Genomic DNA, 22,603 nt, shown 5'->3' on the forward strand with positions numbered 1-22,603 from the left:
AATTCTTACAGACAATACCCAAAACATTTTAAGAATTATTAAGTTAATAATTCTTACAATTTCACTTATCCCAATGCAAAGAAGGATAAATTGATCCATCAAAGTAATGCTCCATGTAGGTCAATAGCTGAGCGAATATATGTGTTCTAATCTCACAAATTATTTTCTTTTTTACGAGAAAAGTAGAAATTCATAAAGTATCAAGTTTATGACAGTTATTGAAAAATCAGTGAAGAAAACCTTATTGTTTTCATGAGGTTATGAGAAATTCACTATGATATAAATGTATATGAAGAGTTATTATTAAGGATATATTTTTAGTATACTAAATTCCAATTTCGAAAAAAAAATAAAATTAAGAACAGAAACAGAACAGAGAAACTACAACAGTTTCAGTGAAAAATTATATCTTGAATTCATGTACAGTTCTCTCTTCATAACATATTTTTTGTTGAATCCATGTAGGAATATTCAAATCGGAATTACAGTCGTGAAAATACTTCATGAACAAAATCAATATATCATTTTAGAAGTGAACAGGATATTTATATAAAATACCAAAAAAAAACAACATCTGTCAATAATAGTCTTAGCTACATCGATAACAGTAAATAATACCTGATAATTCTACCATGTCAAGTATTTGATAGCCTCTTTCTTTTCATGATCCAATGGGGGAAAAGTATTTCCCAATTAATGAAGTTGTCAATTTTCTCTTGATTAGAGGTGATGTCCTTTCCAATTTTTCCGATTACTTTCTCGGTATTCACGATCAGTGACGCACATCGTAGCAAAAATGTCCAACTACACAAATCATGTGTATTTACTTTCTTAGAATAAGCTGTCTTCTCTGAAGAAAGCACATTTCCATCTCCGAATAGAAAGTTAAGCTCAACGGAGTGTTCAGAGAATCAATCAGGTTCATGTGCTCAATGTTTTGGCACGTACAAAAAAAAGCAGCTTTAATGCACCATATAGCTCGTTTTATTTTTTCACTCCTCTGACTAGTATGATGGAAATATTTTATAAGTGGGGGGAAGGAATATATTAAAATTATGTATTTCTTGGTTGCCTCGTATCATCTGGCCTCTTGGAGCAATCTACTGGATAAAAAGAAAAACCTTCTTAGCTACCGATACAGAAAATTCGAAATACATCAAGCACAATATCATCAGATAGCAGGATAAGGAAATAAATACTACGTTCTTTTTAAAGAAATTTTATGTATTCATCGTCTTTCCATAGCACTGCCAAAACTTCTGTACATTATACAAATGATTTGCATACCAATAGTTATCTGCAGTCAAACTCCGTTAGCGCGTATCCCAGATAACACGTCACTCCGCGAAATGGGTTACTTTTTAAAATCCCGATCGTCTTTTATGGCATTATCATGTTATTAAACTCCTGATAATGCGTCTGCACACTTTGCTGAACGGGTTACTTTTGTGAAAGTACGTCCTCAAAAAAAAATCGTAAAACTAACGGTTTACCCACATTCGCATTGCGGTTTTTCTCCAACTCTGTTCCGTTTTTCGAATTAGAATGTCGCGGTGAACATTGTACTTAGAAACGTGGAATATTTTTTTTTTTTTTTTTTTTTTTGGCATCAGGAGAGACAAAACAACTTTTATTTGATTTTTGAGCATACGGGAACTGTATGAAAAGTTATTTTTTTTATTTCGATAACTATAAAACCCCTTTGCGACACGAATGTGATATCTGAATACTACACGTTATTTGGATACTTTTTCTAATTAATGCCTCTAGGATCGACGGTTCACCAGTAAAATGGTGTACGCCCTGCTAACCAAACACCCGTATAAAGAAAGCTGATGACCCTTCAGTCAGGGGGCCCGGCTCTAAAATAGAGAGCTGTGTTGCGACAAAGACCTCCAATTTTTATATTCAAGCATCCCCCTACTAAAATATAATTGCCGATCACTGATAATTTATAATACTGTAGACTGTTATTAATGTTTTTTTTCATTTTGTTGTCATTTATCGAGGAATGAGAAAAAAACCCATTGTTCGAGTAATTTAGCGACAATAACTGCGAAGTATCATGGGATGCACTTTAAATTAGTTTAACACGTTCCACTCGGAGGCCAAGCCTAATGATGTAGTAAACCTGGTATTCAATACTATCCAACTATTCCATAATCCCCGCACTGCCTATGTACATGTATATGAATATACTTTTATTTATCAGCATTGACTATATATATTTTTACTATTTCCATTGATAAAACCCAGGATTCACAAATGTTATGGCTTCTAAGAAGCATTAGATAAGAATACATTAGTTTAAAAATATATCAACAACCATTCATATTTATCTGTCATTTTCATGACCATTAATTACTAGGATAATAACTGCGAATTATCATGAATCACACAACAAAAAAATTTATTTGAATACAAAACATTGGCTCATTTTCTTTAAAACAAAGAAATGTCTATTGCGTACAGAACACACTGTATATGTATCTAAGATGACGCAAGGCAACGCGTTATTTAATGATAATTTCTGAAAAACCTTAGCACTTTATAAATATTATTTCTCTATATTCCTAACTAATTAATATTCGGTTAGCATTGCTAAGAGAAAAAATATAAGCTATGATTTTTGGTAGCAACGTCGATGCGAAGAAGATTATGTTAAAAGGGAGATTTTTCCCTCTTGTTTGTAGATGTAAGAGAATGAGTGCAGAATACCGTCGATTTTCTCAGAATGTTGAAATATCCTGAGTAGTTTACATAGAAAGAGAGAGGTGAGCGAGAAAGAGAAGAGTGGTGTTGCGGGGGTATCAAATCCACTGCAGCGGAATGCATGAATATTGATGAGGTAAAATCTTAATTACTTTCGCATCCAACTGCATTTACTTAACTTACTTACTGTTCCTTGAGAAGTTTACATTTAATTTAGGTTAACTTTACTGTATCTGGTGGTCGTAGACGATCGAAATATTGGCTCACCGACGGCTCTATTCATATTATACGTGTGTATATTGAGAATTTTCTTAATCCTTTTATGCGTTTATGAAAAGATGCATATCATTTTGTTTGAATTAATTTAAAGTTTCTCCCTTTACAGTGTCATCGATGTTTTCCTTCGAATAAGTTTGTTCTTTTCGAAATGGAATAAGTTATTTTGATACGGTATTTCATTCATAATATATAAATTTAGTTTAAATATGTTTTAATGGTCCATTTTTATTTTTCTTAAAGAAAGGCATAATAACAAACAGAAAAAGTCGTTGTAAACTATTACAGTAGGGTACAATATTCAAATGACGCTCACTGTCGAATATTGTTCATGTTTATGTAGAATAGGGATTCTTAAATATGCCCATGGAACCCTAGGAGGTCCTTGAAGACATTCCATTCAACTTGAGTGAGAAAACATTTTTTTTCATTATCATATGTTGAATACTGACTATTCTATAGAGTAGTGGTGTCATGGCTTTTATTTTCTTAGCACAAGAGGTCCACGTCCTTCATCTATTATATAACATAACAACACCACTTTAATCGTATCCCTCTGGATTGGACGGTTAACACAAACACGTGGTAATCGTGCGTACAGTCCTTTCATTTGGATCCTTTGGCTCACAATGCAGGCAGATATTGTCTTACCAAGAGACGCTGTAACCATGCAAGTAACAGTCGGTAGAGGCAACACCCCCTATAGATAAGATTATCTGGGGTACGATCTTATCTACTGGGGATGTTGGTGGAAATCGCTCGTTGATTCCTCCTGGTTGGTATATCTATATATCGATTATGAAAACAATTCGAAAGAAATCAAACAGTTGTCTGGAGACCTGTGCCTGATCCAATAAGGGTTACCCCACCTCAGTATATTGCTGTAGTAGCCAAGCGAAATCGACGAGCTACCTCCACAGCTGTTACATACATGTCTGCAGCATCACTGGGTATGACAATATCTGCCATTATTATGCGCCGAAGTCTCTACATGAAGTGAATGTACGCCCGAGTACAACATGTTTGTGTTTCACTAACCGTCCACTCTAGAGGGGCAAGATTCAAGTTATGTAAGCCGTCGCGTACTTAACTTTTGGAAGCCAGAGTATTTTAAGAGAATGTTGGATTTGAGTCGCATCGTATTGATCGAGCACATTGGTTTGCAGTTAGTTTGACGAGTTCATGGATTGTAAGACGTGACCGACAGTTATTTCCCCGCACACCCCGTTTATTAGTAAACCTAACTCACACTCAGTATAAGCTAATTTCAACGGATAACCGGGAAGATATCGTTGACTCCGTTTCCATCACAAATGTGGATGAAACGATTGATAATAAATAATGCCCATAGACGACAACTCTATCGTGCGGAATCTCCTAAGCTGATAATTAGCTCTTAAATGCGTAGCTTTGCATATGGGCAAAGAGTCCTTTAAACGTTCATTGCTGCAGCCAGTTTAATGATTCAGAAACGCCTTTGCACATAAGGTGAGGTCATATTCTTTGCATTTTATATTTTGACTGTTTTGGTAGGTGTCTCGATTTATAACAACTCTTTGTTTCTTGCGGAGCATGTGTGGCTTTTTTTTCCGCTAATAAGTTAGAATGTGGTTTTTTGCATTTCTTTCTTTTTTACCTAGGAGTTTGCAACCCGAATTTCTTTTTTACTATGTTTTGAATTACAAAGAAGGTAGTCATATATTTGGAAAGTAATATAACGTCAATACAATTTATTTTATATGTGATTTTACGTCCTCTTTGAGACTTTGTATAAACAGTAGAATTTGAAATAGATTTTTTTAATATTTTTCCCAAGTCTTTGTATATATTTGTCAGTAACTATGAAAAAATTATAAGCTGGAAAAAAAAATTGTGCATTCAATTTTGAAGTGTTCAATAAATTCAGAGAAAATAAATATTCACAGAAGTAATAAAATAATATTATATTAAACATAAGTATTACTTTATTACTTTTAAAATACTAGAATAAAAAGAATGTAATTTTTCCTTTCTATTGAATGTTCGCAAAATTTCTTGTTCAAACATGGATCTATTGATCTTATGTGTGCACATGCAACGTAGCATCTATCTCATGCTAATGTAGTCTCTAGATCTTACATTGCTATATATAAGCTAAACTCAATCAATTATAGTTCTTAGAGATAAAAGTTTCACAGAAATAGGGACTAACATTGAAAAGGATTTTGAGATAAATCGAAGATCGTTCGTGATCGAAATTAGTTGTCGATGTCCTATACGTATTGGAGTGAGTTATTTGAGTTCAATCGCATCCGTCAGTATTTCTAAATGAAGTACATGTATTCCCGACATATATTTTTGTATGTCTTTGCTTCTAAGAGAAAACTTTCAATTACAAATAGGAAATTCTCGATTCAAACTCTCTGAAAGCATTTTGATTGCGCGTGTTTGCTTAAGAATGTTCCCTCTCGCGCTAGAGAAAAGAGTTCTCAAAACTTCTGCAGTTCATTGTGAATAGCATTCACGAAGAATGAAAACAAGATGGAATACTAGTTCGTGAGTGAAGATCCAGGGTTCGCTGGTTTTACTTTAAATTCGATTTTCATTAAAGTGGGGTTTCTTAAAGGAGTAGAAAATCTGAATTAAATCAACCAAAAATTCCACGGTGCAAATATTCAAGGTGATCTATCAAGATACATATTGAAATACGAATAAACTAGTCAGAAAAATTTGCATAATTTTGATTTAATTCTGCAAACATCAGTAGAATACAAAATCTCTACTTTCAGCTTGTTCGTTAGAATTTGTATGTAAATAATGCATCGATTTTGACGCTTGTATTGGAGCAGTCCAAAAAATTGAATAACTAACTTAACTGAAATTTTTTTTCACAACCATTCCGGAAACACCTTTTCGTATTTTTTAAAGTCATTATAAGACATCGTCTCGTGTACACTAATCAACGGCTATTCTTCAATATCATCATAAACGACGATCATGAATGAAACGCCAGAACTGTGTTACCGGAATTATCTCGTTGCTAAGATCTCTTCCAGCCCAGCGTGATTGCAGTCTTAACAAAGTGTGTACGGTATACCTAACAGTTTGAGTGAGTATCTAGTGTTGTGTCTGATTTTGAAGTTGTTATAGCATTCGACTGCGTAAACGATGATTAGCGAAGTTATAAAGTAATACAGAAGTTTATATTTGGATCGATTTCTCTTAAATTATCGGTTTCATGTATTATTTTGAAATAAAAATATACGTTGCATAATGAAACATTCGTTATTGATCATTACAAAATCTTTATAAAGCTAGTTTTGAGAGGTAGGCCAGGTCTGTAATACCTTCGCTTAATACACCCAATATGCGTTCCGAGTCAAGATGAGTTCTACCCGCAACTAGTGTTGTCAAAATCTTACATAGTCTCGGGTATTACATCGATTTGAAGTTGAAAAATGGGGCTGAGACAAACGTACACATGTCTATAAAAATCTCTAAACCAGCAGGTTTAGCGCATCAGCCTCTCAGTGAAAGAGACGGGGTAAACAGGTAAAACGCAGCCTGGCTCTATCTTCGAATCGATCGTACAGACGTCCATCGCTAACCTTATTAATTGATACTGTGAACGAGGACATCCAACACACACATCGCTGAATGCACACATCAAATCAAAATCGCCACTTGCGACAAATCGCCAATTCCAAGGTATTGCCACGCTAAAAAAAGCAAAATTACAGCTTCTCGGTTTGCTTTATGTGTCATACTACGTTATAAAATTACGATAAAACTGATTTTTTTTTTTTTTTGGCTATAAATTGAAATCGATTTATATCGATATTTTAGAAAATGCAAACATTTCGGATATTTTATGAAAGAGAGGATAAAAACACAGACAGGACCAAAATACAAACTGTCCTCCATACTAAAATATGAATATCTGATAAATGGCATGTAACATCAAGTTTCAATTAGCTTGTCATCAATCAACAACTGTGAAAACGGAACATAAAATATCAACATGTTTATTTGATCGGAACCATTATCGATTTCCATTTACCATTCTTTTTACTTTTACTACGTGTTTTCAAATTCTTTCTCTTGCAGCTGGTGATTGAATTATGCATTTTTTCTCTTAAATCCATGGTCGATAAGTGCTACTAATCTATCCCGAATTTCCATTTTTAATCGTATAATCGGATACATAGGATATTTTTTTATTAATAATAGTTTTTCCATTAATACTTTCAGCAATTTCCTATTCATCGGAGACGAATGGATTTTTTTATCGATTTTTTTTTTATTCTGAATAGTGCATTAGAAAAATAATAATAAATATGTGTATTGAGTTCATTAGCATAATGTAATGACGGGAAAAAGAATGTTTTCATTTTCTCTACTCTGTAATTTAGGGTAGCATAACTTCCGTCCCGCGGGCCAGATGCGGTTCGCCAAGGTGTTCCATCCGACTCGCGAAAATTTTTTCGGTGGAAAAGTATCCATATGTACAACACGGTGAATATCTGGGCTCATTATATCTTCCTCGTAAAAACACGGGATATTGCCAGAAAAAAGTTGTCAAAGTAAAGTTGTAATGTACAGCCGATCAAATTGTGAAAGACAATTAGAGTTGCCATTTACAACCAAAAACATTGCGAAACAAGAGTAAAGTTGTAACTTACAGCTGAAGAAATTCGCCAAGGCAAGTAAAGTTGATATTTACCACCGAAACATTTGTCGAAGGTGAATAAAGTTATAATTTATATCCGAAAAAATTACAAAGGCAAGCAAAGCTGCCTCGATTACAGCCAAAAAATTGTCAAAGACGACTAAAGTTGTCAACTACAGCCACAAAAGTTGTCAAAGGAAAGTAAATTTGATATTTACAGCCAAAACACTTGTCAAAAGCAAGTAAAGCGCTGCAATTTACGTGTGTGTGTGTGGCCTGCAAGTGTCAGAAATACCACCCGTGCTTAAGTTATAATCGATGATATTGACACGTGTCTTAAGGACACCTGATAAATGAACTTTTCCAAATTATTTCATGCAATATGCAAAATATTTTCTGCTTGAACAATCTGTTAATTTTTTTTACAAAAACTCACGGATTTTCTACACCTGATTTATTAGTAATACATACCAGGAGATAGCAGTTCTGATTCTCCATCTTTCATCCTAACTATCATGGCTGACGATTTGGAATTTTGTTTTTGGGAATCAAGCATGAGACCTTCATGGGATAGAGTAAACAAATTAATAAAAAATATTTTGAATTTCAAAATATACAAAGCGTTTGTCCAATCTTAAATTCAATTTTTTTAATTCGTCTAGCATCGCAATGATTGTATAAGTTTAATACTGTATATATATATATATATGTTTGGTAAAAGTGATCCATATCGTTAATTATGCATGATCCTTGAGTGTTATGCATATTTACAACTCGTCTCGTTAAGTTAGATAAATTTCACAAAATTTACCACTTTTACCGGTGATTATGCAGAATTATAAAATGAAGTTGGAAAGTTTTATAATATGGGAGAAATCATTTGGAATCACTTTAAAAATTTATTAGTTTAATTTAACAACGTATATTTAGGTATTTCCATACCTGATACGCGCGCCACACGTACTTTTATTTAAAAGAAAGCAAAAAAACTACAAAATGTTAATAGTTTTGTCATGTTTTCTTTCTTCATATGAAACAACATAAAAAATCAAAGCCAACATTACTAGTTGAATTCTTCATATATAATGATATAAAAGTTCAATTAACAATATTTAATTGCATTTCATGCATTTACATATGAACTGCAAGTTCCATATTTGGAAAATGCAGGTGAGTGACTTTGTCGTGGTTGATCAGTGGTTAACCCGAAGTTTTATTCTAAAGTTAGAGATCGATCAAAATTATTTGTTAACTGAATTTTTATACGAATGACTTCGAGGATATTCCCTTGCAAATACCATACATACACATATGTATTTCTGAACCAATTCATCAAGAATGTTTTTCTTTCTGGTCAACTCCCAACCTCGTTCATCTCAACACAGCGCATTTCACTACCTTTCTTCAAAAAAGCTGTCTACTTTTCACTCTGCCTTGCTTAGAAGTTATCTTGGTGGTTTCTAAAGATTTTGTGAAAACTTCCCACAACTTGTTCATAGACTGAGCGAAAAAATGTCAGACAGAAATAAATTACAGACTTTCTCGACTGGTTTTGAAATCTTGCGCGCTCAAATAGATCACTAGTCACCCTCTTTTCTTTTAAGGTAAATACTGTTTCTACTGATTTTACCGCATTCAACTGAAATCGAATGTTTTCTTGAGTAATGTCGAAAGGGTATTAGTATAAAGTACATACGAAGTTCATACGTACAATTTTCTGTTGATTTCAGAGATATAATAATCAAACGACACTCGAGAATAATACATAAAAACAACTCCAACCACAAAACTTACGCGTCTGTCCATATGTAATGAAGATTCATTGAATGTACAAGCTCGAAAAATCTAGAGGCTAAGTTACTGCCTTCGCGTGAGGTTATTTATTTATTTCTAGGACAGCAAAAGTAATACACCCACGTCGAAAAGCCACTATACAAAAAAACTATTGTTAAAAAAACGTCAAGCACGTTTGATCCCCCATGAAGTTATCAAAATAGGATAAGCATAAATTGGGAAGATATTTTTATATAATCTTATAACCTTTAATTCAAACGTTATAATTACACAAAAGAAAGAATCCTCGCAAGAAAGTTGAGTTAAACAAATAATAAAGTTATTTATTCTTATAAATCATAATTTATTCTTCTATATCATAATTTATTCTTATAAATTCAACAGTAGATATTCTTTTTCATTTGTTTCAGAAATCAATATCAAATAAACTGGTATACACTTCGTGTGTAAAGCATCTATTATTAAATCATTATCATCAGTGATATTTTCTACATGCATATGGAAGAGCAAATGTCCATGAACGTAATTTTAAAATCACTTCCACTCCATGTAGTTTATTTAAGTGTTTAGTTTTATACAAGCTGTCCTAAATTGTTTTCACTAGAGATATCTCTGCAACCGTTGACTTTAGAAACACTTTCAACTACAAATAGTTTGCGAATGACGTGCAGTTACTTGAAACCTGAAAATTTGTTTGAGAGGTCGTGTACATAACAAATCAAGAAATTAACATTTTATATATGCCCCTTGTGCTAAAACTTGCATTTATTGAAATGTAAACTTCACTCTGGAAAGTCATTTGCAAAAAATTCTATTTTTAAATGTAATATTTATCGAGATATCAAATATATGAAACCACAATGTTTTAGCGATTTATCACTGGATCCAGGGCTGAGCAAATCTGTTGACCAACATGCCCGGGGTATATAAAAAGTTGAAGCGACGCAAGCATATAAAAAACAGAATATTTTTAAAACACATTCGTTTCTTAAATTTTAAAATTACTCCTGAACTTACATAAAAAAAACGTTGTCAGAATAATAAATTATGTTGTCTCGAACATTGATGAATGAGTTCGAATTCTATTCGCTTTCCCGTACCGATAAAAATTGTTGTATAGATAAGAGAATATTGCTTGAAATAAACTTTCCGTTATAATACTTGCTGCCAACTATTAAATAAAAATAAAATTATCTGGTATGATTCTGAAAATAAATTGATTGTTGATTTTAAACCAATTAATACTTTGGAAATGAACAGTACGAGGTACGAAACTGGTTTTTTTTTACTATACAAATACAAATACAACGCCACAACAGGCAAATTGTCCAACGAGGTGGCTGACTTAAGAACATCATGGATCCCGAGCCATTTTTTGGAGGCCCTACCTACTACTACTACACCACACATTCACCCCGCCCACACACCCCCCCCCCCCGCGGAACCCCCCAACGAATCGGTACATGCGGGAATATGCGTGTACGTGAAGTGAAACCTGACGTGAAGTTTTGTTGTTTCTCTGTAATGCTTGTTATGTGTAGTGCTGCCATCTGCCACACTTGAGGAAACACTTGTACTCTGCATTACTTGAGGAAATATTTCATAAAAATCCAAAAAATATCCAAACTACTATATTTTTTAGTTTTTCACGAAATCACTGTAAATGCCAAAATATATAGTAACCGGCATTTTTTTTCTTTGATGCATGAAAGTTATGCCGGTGCGCAGCATAAAAATAAAAAATATACTTTTGTACAATATATCGTATATATTGATGCAGCACATCAGTTTTCTATTTCAAGAACTATAACAGCTGGTTTTGTTTTTATTCGGTAGGTGACAGTAGGGGGATTTTAGCTTAATGCAACTTCTCGTATTGATAATAGAAAAGCTTAGATATATGAACTATTATAAGTCAGAAGGTTAGAAAATTTTCCTCCTAATTTTTCTCCCCGACAGTTCTCAAATTATTTCTCCCATTTATGCCGATTCACGAAAACTTTTTCTTAATTTCAGAAATCTGCAATCAGAAAAAAGTTTAAGTCTACTGAGCTGAACTGTACAAGCCGTAGGATTTAGTACCGATAAGTAATTTAATCTGTTCCCTAACAATTCGACAGTATAATGCCCTCTGAAAAAAAGACATTTAAAATGTTTCCCGGTTTTTACAAGTTAATTTGTGTTATGTCCTGTGCTTTATCAAGATTCAGCTCTCGCCAGCCCAAGTCCGGTTCCGTTCCGTAAATCGGCAATCGAGTTGTTACTTGGTAACTTATTTTCCGACTCTGACAGAGCGAAAAATTATAATAAGCGGTTTGATTAACTTTAGATTGTTAATTGGTAACCGCTTCCTTTTGAATTTAATTTTCTTATTTCTTTAAACACTTCGATTTGAAAAAGAAAATTTTTTACCCCCCTTCTCCGATATTTTTATGCAAATAAATCAATTTGTTTTCAATTTTTTAAGTAAGTGCATAACTGTGATAATATGTTTCGGGCATGTAAATTTGTGGAGATTTGTCAAGACTTGGACTGTACCCAGATTCAATGAAAACAATCGTTTTATTTTCTTAATCGCAATAAATAACAATCACATTTAGGCAATTATACAATTTTCACAACTTCGAATTTAATATGTGATCCACAACCTCAATCTTTTACGTTAAATGCTAAAATCTTCAAAGTAAAATATCTCCGATATTATTGCATTTAAAAATATGCAATTTTATAAGAAATGATTTCTTAGACTCGTGCTAACATTTCACGCGTTGCAAGTTTTAGCACATAGGGTCTACATAAAAAAACAATTTATACACTCACTGCCATAAAAATTTGCGCACCCAGAAGAAGTCGTCAAAATGAAACGAAATTTTACACATGTAAGTACTACGTTGATATAAGTAAGTGATTAGAAAATCCAAGAAAAAGGATCATTTATTGCAGAAAAAAGTACAGATGAACAAAAGTTTTAGTACTCTGTTGGACCCCCTCTAGCGCGAATGCACGATGCGATACGAGCGGGCATTGAGGCATACAAGTTCCGTATGATGTCCTGAGACATCTCGTTTCACAGTTGCTGTAAATGCGCCTCTAGTTCGACCAACCTCGTAGGGTGTCCAACTTGCCGTCCCAAATGATCCCAGATATGCTCGATTGGTGACAAATCTGGGGATAGAGCAGGCCAGGGAAGGGTGGTAATGTGGCGGAGGCAGTCTTGTGGCATCCTTGCTGTGTGTGGCCTAGCATTGTCTTGTTGAAACATGGCTCCTGGGAGCCCTGCTATGAGTGGCAACACATGTGGCTGAAGGATGTTATGGACGTACCGCTGGGCTGTCATTGTGCCATGGATCAATATTAGGGGTGGCCGTGTATCGTAAGCAATGGCACCCCATACCATGACACCAGCTGTGGGAGCGGTGTGTCGCTGTAAAGCGAAGGCAGGATTGAAGCGTTCACCACGGGGCCTCCACACACGAACACGATTGTCATCACTGCTCAAGTTGAATCTGGATTCGTCGCTGAAGACGACCTGGCTCCATTCCGTTGCAGTCCAATCCCGTCGTGCTAGACACCACTCCGTCTCTTCTGTCCACTGGTCCCAACACTTCCTCACAGTAAAATCAGAACGGCCTAGTTGACGAGCTGATCATCCAGCTTCCATCATCCCGATGATTCTTCCCCTATCGAACTCTGACAACTGCTCATATGGTCTTCGACGGCGGCGTAACGGCACGTCTACCTCAGCATTTCCTTTGCAAACGATTAAATACACTCCAGCAAGCTCTGCTTACCTGTTTTATACTCCAAGGAGAACGAAGTTCAACGCCCTCTAGTGGCATTACGCAATGCGCAATCACGCTGCATTTGTAATCATTTGCATATCTGCCCGACATGTATCTTCAGGCCAACTTTCGTTTCGATCCCACAATTATTTCTTGGTGCGCAAATTTTTATGGCAATGAGTGTATATATATTTTTTTAATGTTTGCGACTCCTTGAGAAATTTGAGACAATTTGAGCCTCACGTCATTTAAAAACTTTTTTGTAATTGAACGTATGTTTCTAAAGACAACGGTTGGAGAGATAACCTCTGTGCAAACAATTTTTATTTGAATTTAGAGGCTATTTACCCTGATTTATAGCTGGCAGGTAACAGTATCTTTATATAAGAGAATGTAAAATTCTCCATTTTCTGGAGATGAAATGCCCCCACGATATTTCTCTGATATATCTACTGATAAGAAAAGCTTCATTTTTCACGTCCAAGGATCTCGACGTTAAGGTTCAAGATTATTTGAAAGGAAAGCAACTAAATCCTTACTAATTGTGATAAATTGCTTCGTGTTTCTTCTTCTTTTAGTTCATTAATTTCGGAAATTAAAACTAAGCTGAAACGTGTCATTCCTAAATTTTTTTCTTCGTTTTACTCTGCTAGTACTTTGTACCCAAACAAGAAAATATTTCTATTTTCGAAAAAAAAGTAAGCTAGATATATGGATGATTTCTCACGTATAATTCGTTTTGTTTCCCTCGCGAAACCTCGTAAAAGTTGCACTTAGGTTGTACGTGTAAATATCGTATGATAGTGCTAAAATAACTTCACCTGGACAGTGGTAGATATGCCCGTCCGTCCTCGGCGGCCTGGGTGTTCTTTTCACAGTGGCATACAGCGGCTCTTCTTGAAGCTATAATCAAGATAAATATGAATCAATTTGCCTTTTCCCAAAATATAGGAAACTCATTTTATACAAATAAAAGGCCACAGCAGACAAAATGTCCAACGAGGTGGCTGAGAAAAAGGTTCTCATAAAAAATATGGAAGCTATATATTTCAAAAATACAGCAACCCAATTACAAATGCAATGAAAAAAATTAATAATATATGCGTTTTGAGTGTGAATTTGTGTTAAATTTATGAGTTTGATAATGAGGATTTTTGTTTTTGCCTACTTATATTTCTCTGCCAGTTAGTTTTCCCTGGACTACTCTCATGGGTGAGTTTTCACCCCTAGAAATCTTCAAAAGTATACCATTAGACAGCAGTGCAATGCTGGGGGTCATCATTCCAACTAATCTTCCTTAAAGTGGTGTACTCCTAGTTATCAAAAGGATAGGTCATTGGAAACACATGTGGTTTTTATTATTTGTGCACAGAAAATTTGCATAGGGTGAAAATCCCCCCCCCCATATTCACGAATTTCTTTTACTTAGTAGGAGTCTAGTTTGGGTTTTTGGATATTTTGCATTGTTTTCAAAGTCATAAATATTTATATGCAAATTACATGAGTAATAATAAATTAGACATAACAACAATAAACATTTATTGCAACCTCCTAAAGTGTTTTGAAGATATTAGAAGAAGGGTGAGCAAAGGGGGCGTTGGGCAAAGGGGGAAGAGTAATGAACTTTTCGAGGATTCTGTTGTTTACAGGTGACTGGTACAAATGAAAACGTTTAATATCACGAAAGCCTGAAGGCTCAATACAATTGCTTCAACTAATCGAACTAACAAGATTTGAATGCATATGAAGACACGGAAGGTATCTCAAAAAATGGCAAAATCGTGTCAAATTCATAAAGAGGAAAGAATATGTGTGTGTGGTGATCATGAAAAAAAATCATGCTGTTAGCCAATTGTAACTAGAGATGCTGTTGACAGAAAACATTATTTTTAGTTTACACGTTATAATAATTGCGCAATTTTTATTTGAATAAATATATATTTTTGTTCAGTTGTTTGCTAAAATTTGGCAGAGACATTATATGTATGTCCTTTATTTATACTTTTTCCAATGCTTTCTATATACTGGGTGTTTATAAATAAATTGACACTGCTCTGACATATGTATCACCCATTCTTATAGAGGTATTTTGATGACACTTACTATATAGGATATATAGACCATGGAGGAAAAGAAAGATTCAATAAAAATTAGTTCAATGCATGACCACTAGGTGAAAAAGTGGCGTTTCTTATGGCAGTTATATTTTTCTTATGGTTCAAATGACATAGCAAGGTTCAATAAAATACGTCCACTACAACGCGGGTGGGGGAAGGGGGGCTATAAAGGCTATAATAGTGTCAGTATAACTACTCAGCTTAGTTATGTCACGGTTCATACATCGTATATACAGTACCTACTTTCTTCAAAATACCTCTATCAGAATAGTAGATACTTACGTCTGAATAGTGTCAGTTTATTTATAAACACCCTGTGCTCATTTAGGACTTGAAAAAGCCTCTGAATAAATATATAAAATAAGTTAATTTTATTTCAAAATTGAAATTATTGTTAAAAAATTGTAGAGGTGAAAATTCACACACATGCTATATCAACTATACTATATGTGAATTTTTACACGAGGGGCCTACTAAGACATGTCGGGGTTAAAATGAATTTTTCCAAGATATTTTTCTGACCAAATTTTACGTCATCGAGTGCTCCCATAGAACCAACTCCCGAATAATACCGAATGGATGTGTGTCGGCAAGGTATTTTGCGTCTGTGGTAGCACTACTAGACTCTTGTATTTTGAATATGGTGACGTTTCCTCGTAACCGTGCGTTTGAAGGTAAAATTCCGATCATTGATAACGATAATTATCATACCTGATTGTAACCACTGTCTGCCAGGTCTTCCCGCCTTCTACGTCCGGCAGTTGAAGATGACGACAAGTTCGTTGTCGCATAGGGTTGAGGATAGGGGTTAGAGTTTCTTTTGCCATTCATGGACTTTTCAGTTCCTGACAGGTCCATCGTATCACTGCCCTTACGTTCCCCACATGGGCTAGCACCTACAATCAGAAATGAAAGTTTTTTGACGTTAATTATACGAGAAAATTGTCACAAAATTGCAAAGTTGTTCAACACGCATTATATGCGAAACATAAGTATAATTTGTATTATTTAATTATGGCATATATTCAACGTTTGTTACAATGACCTTACGTTACAGTGGCCATTTCATTAACGACCGATATGGTAAGTCCCAAATGTTTCCATATAATGATTATCTTATGTTTTTTCGTTTCGATATAACAACAAGGGTTGTACGCATAGACGGAGGAATAAGGAGCTCGCCTTCCCCCCCCCCTCCCGAAGCCACCAAATGTAGGGTTTTTGGGGATTTCTTTTCAAACATCTTTGTGAAAAAATTAAAATATTGAAAGGAAATACCTTTCAATATGTTTTTTTAATGTTAATTTTAATGCCTTTTGAAGGTTGGCAACTCAAAATTTCTCTATGCCCTCGATAACGACCACTCGATATAACGTTGGTTTCTGGCGGAATGATGTAGGCAGTGCGTCGAGACTTCATTTCCCATGTTATATACAGAGTGTCCTGTAAGTGTAAGTAATAATAAAGTATTTCCCTTTATCTCATCAACCGTCCGTGGTACGATTCCACTTTAAAAAATGCTCAATAGGCGTTCAAAAATTACCCTGTATCAGTTTTGAGAGTGAAAATAGTCTGTAACAAAATAAAAAAATCTTCATTTCCATACGGCCCCCTGTGCTCTAACTTCCAATTGCCTCTCGTCATCTCATGCTAACAAAATAAATTCCATGTTTCTAAGTGCAACATTCACAGGGATATTCGAATTCGACAAACGAAGTACATTTGGGAAAGAACATCGTTAAATGAGGATAAAACGGTTTTTACGCTATTCTTTCCCAAATTTCCTGTATTGCTTTAATTCGAATATCGCTATGAATATTGCACTTAGAAACATGGAATTTATTTTCTTCGCATGCATCTAGAGAGACAGGGCAGCAACTTTCTAACATGAAGTTATAGCACAGGAGGACCTATAAAAGTTTAGATTTTTCATTTCATTATAGCCCTGAGTAGTAGTAGAAAATAATTCAATGTTATATTACCGTAAAGAGAGCTCTCCGACGTATGCTTCTTCCTCACAACAAGACATACAGCAACGAGCACGATGACAATGACCACGAACGAAACGATAACCGGTAAGGCTATGGTCAAATCCAAGTAAGAAAAGATGTCGAAAGTTGATGTCGATTCCCGTGCTCTATTCACAATCGTTTTCGGAGGAACGATGACTTCTATTTAAAAACAAAGGCAATATAATACTTAAAAAATTTGAGTACATAATAAATTTTACCTAATAAGCAGAAAACGAACACAGGGTTATATATCAGGGTTTTTTTACCTTTTTCAGTCATGACCAAAATCAACGATATGATCAACTTCATCGGTCTATCTTTCAGTCAAAAATATTTTATCAAATATTTCTGATTAACAACATGGTCATTTCGCGAAATTTGTGAAACCAACGCATGGTATCTTGGGCCAACGCGTGGACCAACAGGTCGTGAGCCTAAAGCTCCGAATAAAACGATGGACTCCAAATTATGGAAAACTTCCACAAATTATGAAATTATTTCTTTCATAAATTTTCATGAATTTGAATTTTCTATTCATTCTGGAATTATTTCACTCACTAGTTTTAGAATAATTTTTCACTAGTTTTAGAATAATTTTTCACTAGTTTTAGAATAATTTTTCACAAATTTCAGAATAATTTTTCTCTCATAAACTTTAGAATAATTTTTCTCTCATAAACTTTAGAATAATTTTTCTCTCATAAACTTTAGAATAATTTTTCTCTCATAAACTTTAGAATAATTTTTCTCATTAGCTTTAAAATAAATTTTTTCAAGAATTTCAAAATAACTTTCACGCCAATTCCATAACCGATTTTTTTTTTCCTTTCATCAATTTCAAATGCTTGCCCAAAAATGCCTGGTTGCCAGTCCAGGCCGCTGAAACGTGCATCGTTAAAGACGCCCTTGAAACCAGTGGTGCAACAAATGAATTTATGACCTTATTGTACGAGGATTCGCATCGTCCCAAGTTTGGGTCGCAACCCATAGGTTCAGAACCCCTGTGCTAAATCATTGAACCATAGTTTTTTTTGTTGTTTTTTTAAAATTTTTCATGATAAACACTTTATAACAATTTCTTTTTCCGATTGGACGTCAAAATACATTCCTGAAGAACTATTCTTTCGGGTGGGAAACAAGGTATCAGTATTTTTGTCTTTAGGGCAGAAAAAAATACTCGAAGCACAAACAGAGTGAAAGTATGCAGTAAATGTTATTTTTCTCCGGAATATCGTGGAATATAAATCTAGAGGGTTAAAGAAACGCGGTTAGATGGTATTTTTTCGTCCCATGTGATCCTCAAAGGAGACAGAAAGAAAGCGGAATTTTCTTGATCAATGGCGACGTTATCCATTTGTTTGTTGACCCGAAGTGGCATCTCTCTGGACATTGGGAGAAATAAATGCACTCGTTTCCCTCACTATCTCTTAGCCAAATGCCGTCAAAGCTAGTCCCTTTCTTGTCTTAGCGCAACGGGGATTACATTTGACTTCAAAGGCTACTGCCCTTGATTGGGTTAATACTCGTACTTTTCTGCGTTGCATTATATTCCGTCTGTTGTTCCGGTGTACTCGTCGGAAATATTTCCTCTTCTCTTCGAGAATCTCGGTAAAGATCTTTGAATTGAAGTAAATATTTCTAGATAGCAGTCATTTTCTGTTGCTCATGTGAAAAGTTCTCGATCACATCGAATAAATATTTGAACGAGACTAATGTCAATTCTTTCAATAGTTATACATGTAGTAGAATGGAAATCTATCCGCAAGGAGTCTAGCCAGGAAAATCTCAAATATTTTTTTCAGAATCGCAAGATCATGCACCCAGAAGCAAGTCATAGTTTTGCCGCTGACGGATATACAAATTTTGTTTCATTTTTACCTATTCTAGACCGTCAAACCGAAAGATACCCAGGCCACATCGCCATATGACAATATCGGCTCATTGTCCTCACGGACTGGATACCTCTGGCAATTTATTAATAAAAAAGCATACATTAAAAAATATACATTACAATCATAATCTATGTATAAAATCATAATCTATGTATAAAATCATAATCTATGTATAAAATCATAATCTATGTATAAAATCATAATCTATGTATAAAATCATAATCTATGTATAAAATCATAATCTATGTATAAAATCATAATCTAAATGTAAAAACTGGCCTATTTTCTTAACCACCCATTCCTCCAAATTAGCTGCGCCAGTTTATAGTCCTCCAAGTTCCCTTCCCCTCACCGTAAATATTCCTCTCTGTTTATAATTCACTCTTTTGATCATTCACATTCAGAACACTGTTTTCTTCCCTTGCTCAGCGAGACAATCGTTTGGTCACTCACATGCTTGTGTATTGGTTTAATCCTTCACTTGTGGTGGCTCACTGATCTGGTCTTTCTTTTGGTCACTGACACGCTTCCACACTGTTTCGATTACTCACATGCTTGCACAATGTTTTGATTACTCGCTTGCACATTGGTTTGGTCACTCATATGCTTGCACAATCTATATTTGACTCTTTTGGTCGCTCACTGACCTATCTCCTTGCTTCTGCTAGCAGAGACGAATTTATGGTTTGTTTCCCTTCTCTAATTCTGCTTCAATTTTCTTGGTCACTCATTCTTTAAATTTGCCACCCTGGGCTAAAGCCCTCTCAGCTTCCCTGTAAATACGCCTCTGCACTCACGTTTACCACTTCGATTAAAGAGAGCCTAAACCACACAAAGGTGAATCGGTTGGGTTAACCCGCATATGGATGATTCTCAGTAACTACAAAAATAGAATTCATGAAGCAGGATGTAAAAGTTTTCCGCTTTTTGGTCCTAACACTGTTAACTCGGCCACTCAAGGCGAAAGCACTGCTTTGCTCTAGTACAGTGTTTCCCATGGTGGGCGATGGAATGGTCCAAGGGGCGATAGAACCTACTGATTTAACATGGGATCCTATGGGTTTACTTGAGTTGGGGGCGATGAGAGGAAAAAATTTCTAATGAAGGGGGTAATGGAACAAAAAATTTCTAATGAAGGGGGTGATGGAACAAAAAATTGATGGAACAAAAATCTAGTATGTCGAATCTGTATCCAGCTGTGTGGCATGCGGGGTTGTAACCAAAAAATGTCTGTGACATTGACCATGACATCGTTGTAAAATCCAGCGCTCATAACAGCCTCATTAATACTGTCAGGTTTTCTGATATACAGGGTTTTGATTTACAGGGCACCAGTGACTGAATTTCACGTAGCATGGGCCGAACAAAATTCTCATTTGCGACTCTAGGTTCTATCGCCAGAATTGTTCGTCTTTACTTACACTACCACACTCTGACCACTCTTATTTTGAGGGAAGATTGTGGGATTATTCACTTCCAGCGTGGCCCAGGTCTTCGACCACCTGCTAAAATCTCTTCATTGATACAGAGCGGCGGGCCGTGATCTGGTTAGAAGAAGGAGGGATCTCACTCAAACAACAAAACTTGTATGTGTACAATCCGCTCTTGATTATATTGTGACATTTATATAAGGATAAAGTTTATTTATATCAAAATTGTTCTTTTCATAAAATAAAAGAAGCAATAAACATCAGAGATACCTAAAGATGGTGCCAGAGCTGCAAACGTGTATTCGACTTCCGTACTCCCAGCGGCATTCGCCGCTGACATTTGCACTTGATACCAGGCTCCAGTGATGAGGCCATTGATTTCTAGACGACGAACGTCAGGCGGTGGAGGAGGCCCTTCAGTCAAAATTGTCCATTCTGGTTCCTTCTGTTCTTTGAATCGGACCAACATGTGCATCAAAGGGCACCCTCCGTCCTCCCACGAATGAACGTCGATGCTCGCAGCTGTCGCATTCGTGTGTAACAGTGTCTTCTTTCCAGGAGCCACGGGAGCTGCAAATAAACAGGACAGCATTAAATGAACGTGAATATGAGGGTTTGTTTTTATAGTAATGGCAACTACTTATTTGTACTCAACACTATGGGATTTTAATGTAGTCACTAGCATTTCGTAAATCATACTCCCATTGATGTGGAAGTTATCGGATGCTAGTGATACTCCCTATTGCAGAGAGAGCGGTCTGTTGCCTTTAGAATGCCTGTATTTGTTCCGAATTGATTATCCAATGGTATTTTCATCTTATGTCAAGTCTTCGAATTGAATGAGAACAGGAACGGGTAATTTCTTCATAGGTCAAAGTTCCAGGGACTTGAATCAAGGAAATGAAAGAGATGGTAGAGCATTTTCTGAACCTCATTTATTCATAAAGTCCACGACAGTGATCATTCTCGAGCATCCTCCGTTAAAGGATTTTACCAATCTCGCTACTGCTTTTTTTTAGGGTCTTAAGGATTCCCAGCGTATACATCTTGAAGTACCCCCACCTCGTCAGCATAACTTATAGTGTATATTTTGGTTTTCTGGTTCTGTTTTAAACGCAGTCTTACTTCATTACGTTTACTCCAGATGGTCTCTGCCCTCCTCATCATTGCTTAAGCACATGGAGTAGAAATGGACAATTCATAGCATCTGAGACAAACCATAAGACAGGGGGCAATGTAAGCAGCTAGAATTCCACATAAGAGCTATTAATTGGGGGTCCGTTTTATCCACGCCCTAATAGCAAGGATGGTACTGTTAAGAGATGACCTAGTTCCTGTTCATTTATATAAAATTATCCTAGGTTATCTATATCTATAAAATCGATTTTTGTATGTCTTCTTGTGTGTGCGTATGTCTCTATATAAAAATTCAATTTTGGACCGATTTTCGCAACTTTCCATATATTTCAAACAGCACCTGAGTTACAATAGGCTACTTCAAAAGGTCGTCAGGTTTTAAAAGATGCCAAAAATAGGCGAAAAACCAAGAAGACACAATACTTCATTGGCCTCGGTATAGAATTTTGAAATGTTTACTTTGGTTACCGTGGTTCCCAATGAATCTATTTCAACCATGATTATCTTTTTACAATGATTTTCACTTCAGTATATATAGAATACCCAATCAGCATTGCGAATTTTTCGCTATTTTGCTATAAAGTTGTATAAAATTCGTACCACGGAGTATCACAAGCAATGTCAACTGCATCGTTGTTATCAGTATATGTTGGCAATTTTCTGCCATTTTCGTTTAAATTAGGTTTACGTTGGAGCTAACGTAATATAAAAATCGACGGAAAATATATCAAATTTCAATAAATTCGGATTTGGCTATCAACTGGTTTCAAGTACACGCACCAGAAAATTCACCTTACTGTTCA

The 22,603-nt window shown here is 35.3% G+C and overlaps 1 protein-coding gene across 2 annotated transcripts in view; it reads right to left on the reverse strand.

Moving 5' to 3' along the window:
• Nucleotides 1-420: 420 nt before the first annotated feature.
• LOC149078994 (cell adhesion molecule Dscam1-like) overlaps nt 421-22,603 on the reverse strand; it is a 260,024-nt gene continuing 237,841 nt past the window's right edge. The window contains exons 20-25 of one of the 2 annotated variants that reach the window (XM_089241240.1): nt 20,934-21,233; nt 17,312-17,500; nt 16,041-16,225; nt 14,034-14,115; nt 8,108-8,197; nt 421-1,100 (exon numbers count right to left, since the gene is read on the reverse strand). In XM_089241240.1, the coding sequence (XP_089097366.1) occupies nt 1,054-1,100; nt 8,108-8,197; nt 14,034-14,115; nt 16,041-16,225; nt 17,312-17,500; nt 20,934-21,233 (893 nt within the window). In that variant the 3' untranslated portion in view covers nt 421-1,053. Of the gene's footprint in view, nt 1,104-8,107; nt 8,198-14,033; nt 14,116-16,040; nt 16,226-17,311; nt 17,501-20,933; nt 21,234-22,603 lie in introns of both variants that reach the window. The other variant, XM_089241239.1, reaches the window with a different exon arrangement.

This window comes from Pholcus phalangioides, unplaced genomic scaffold (assembly GCF_987345545.1).
Source record: "Pholcus phalangioides strain wild (caught in Gottingen) unplaced genomic scaffold, Ppha-v1.0 ptg000013l_1, whole genome shotgun sequence".
In the NCBI taxonomy this organism is placed as follows: domain Eukaryota; kingdom Metazoa; phylum Arthropoda; class Arachnida; order Araneae; family Pholcidae; genus Pholcus; species Pholcus phalangioides.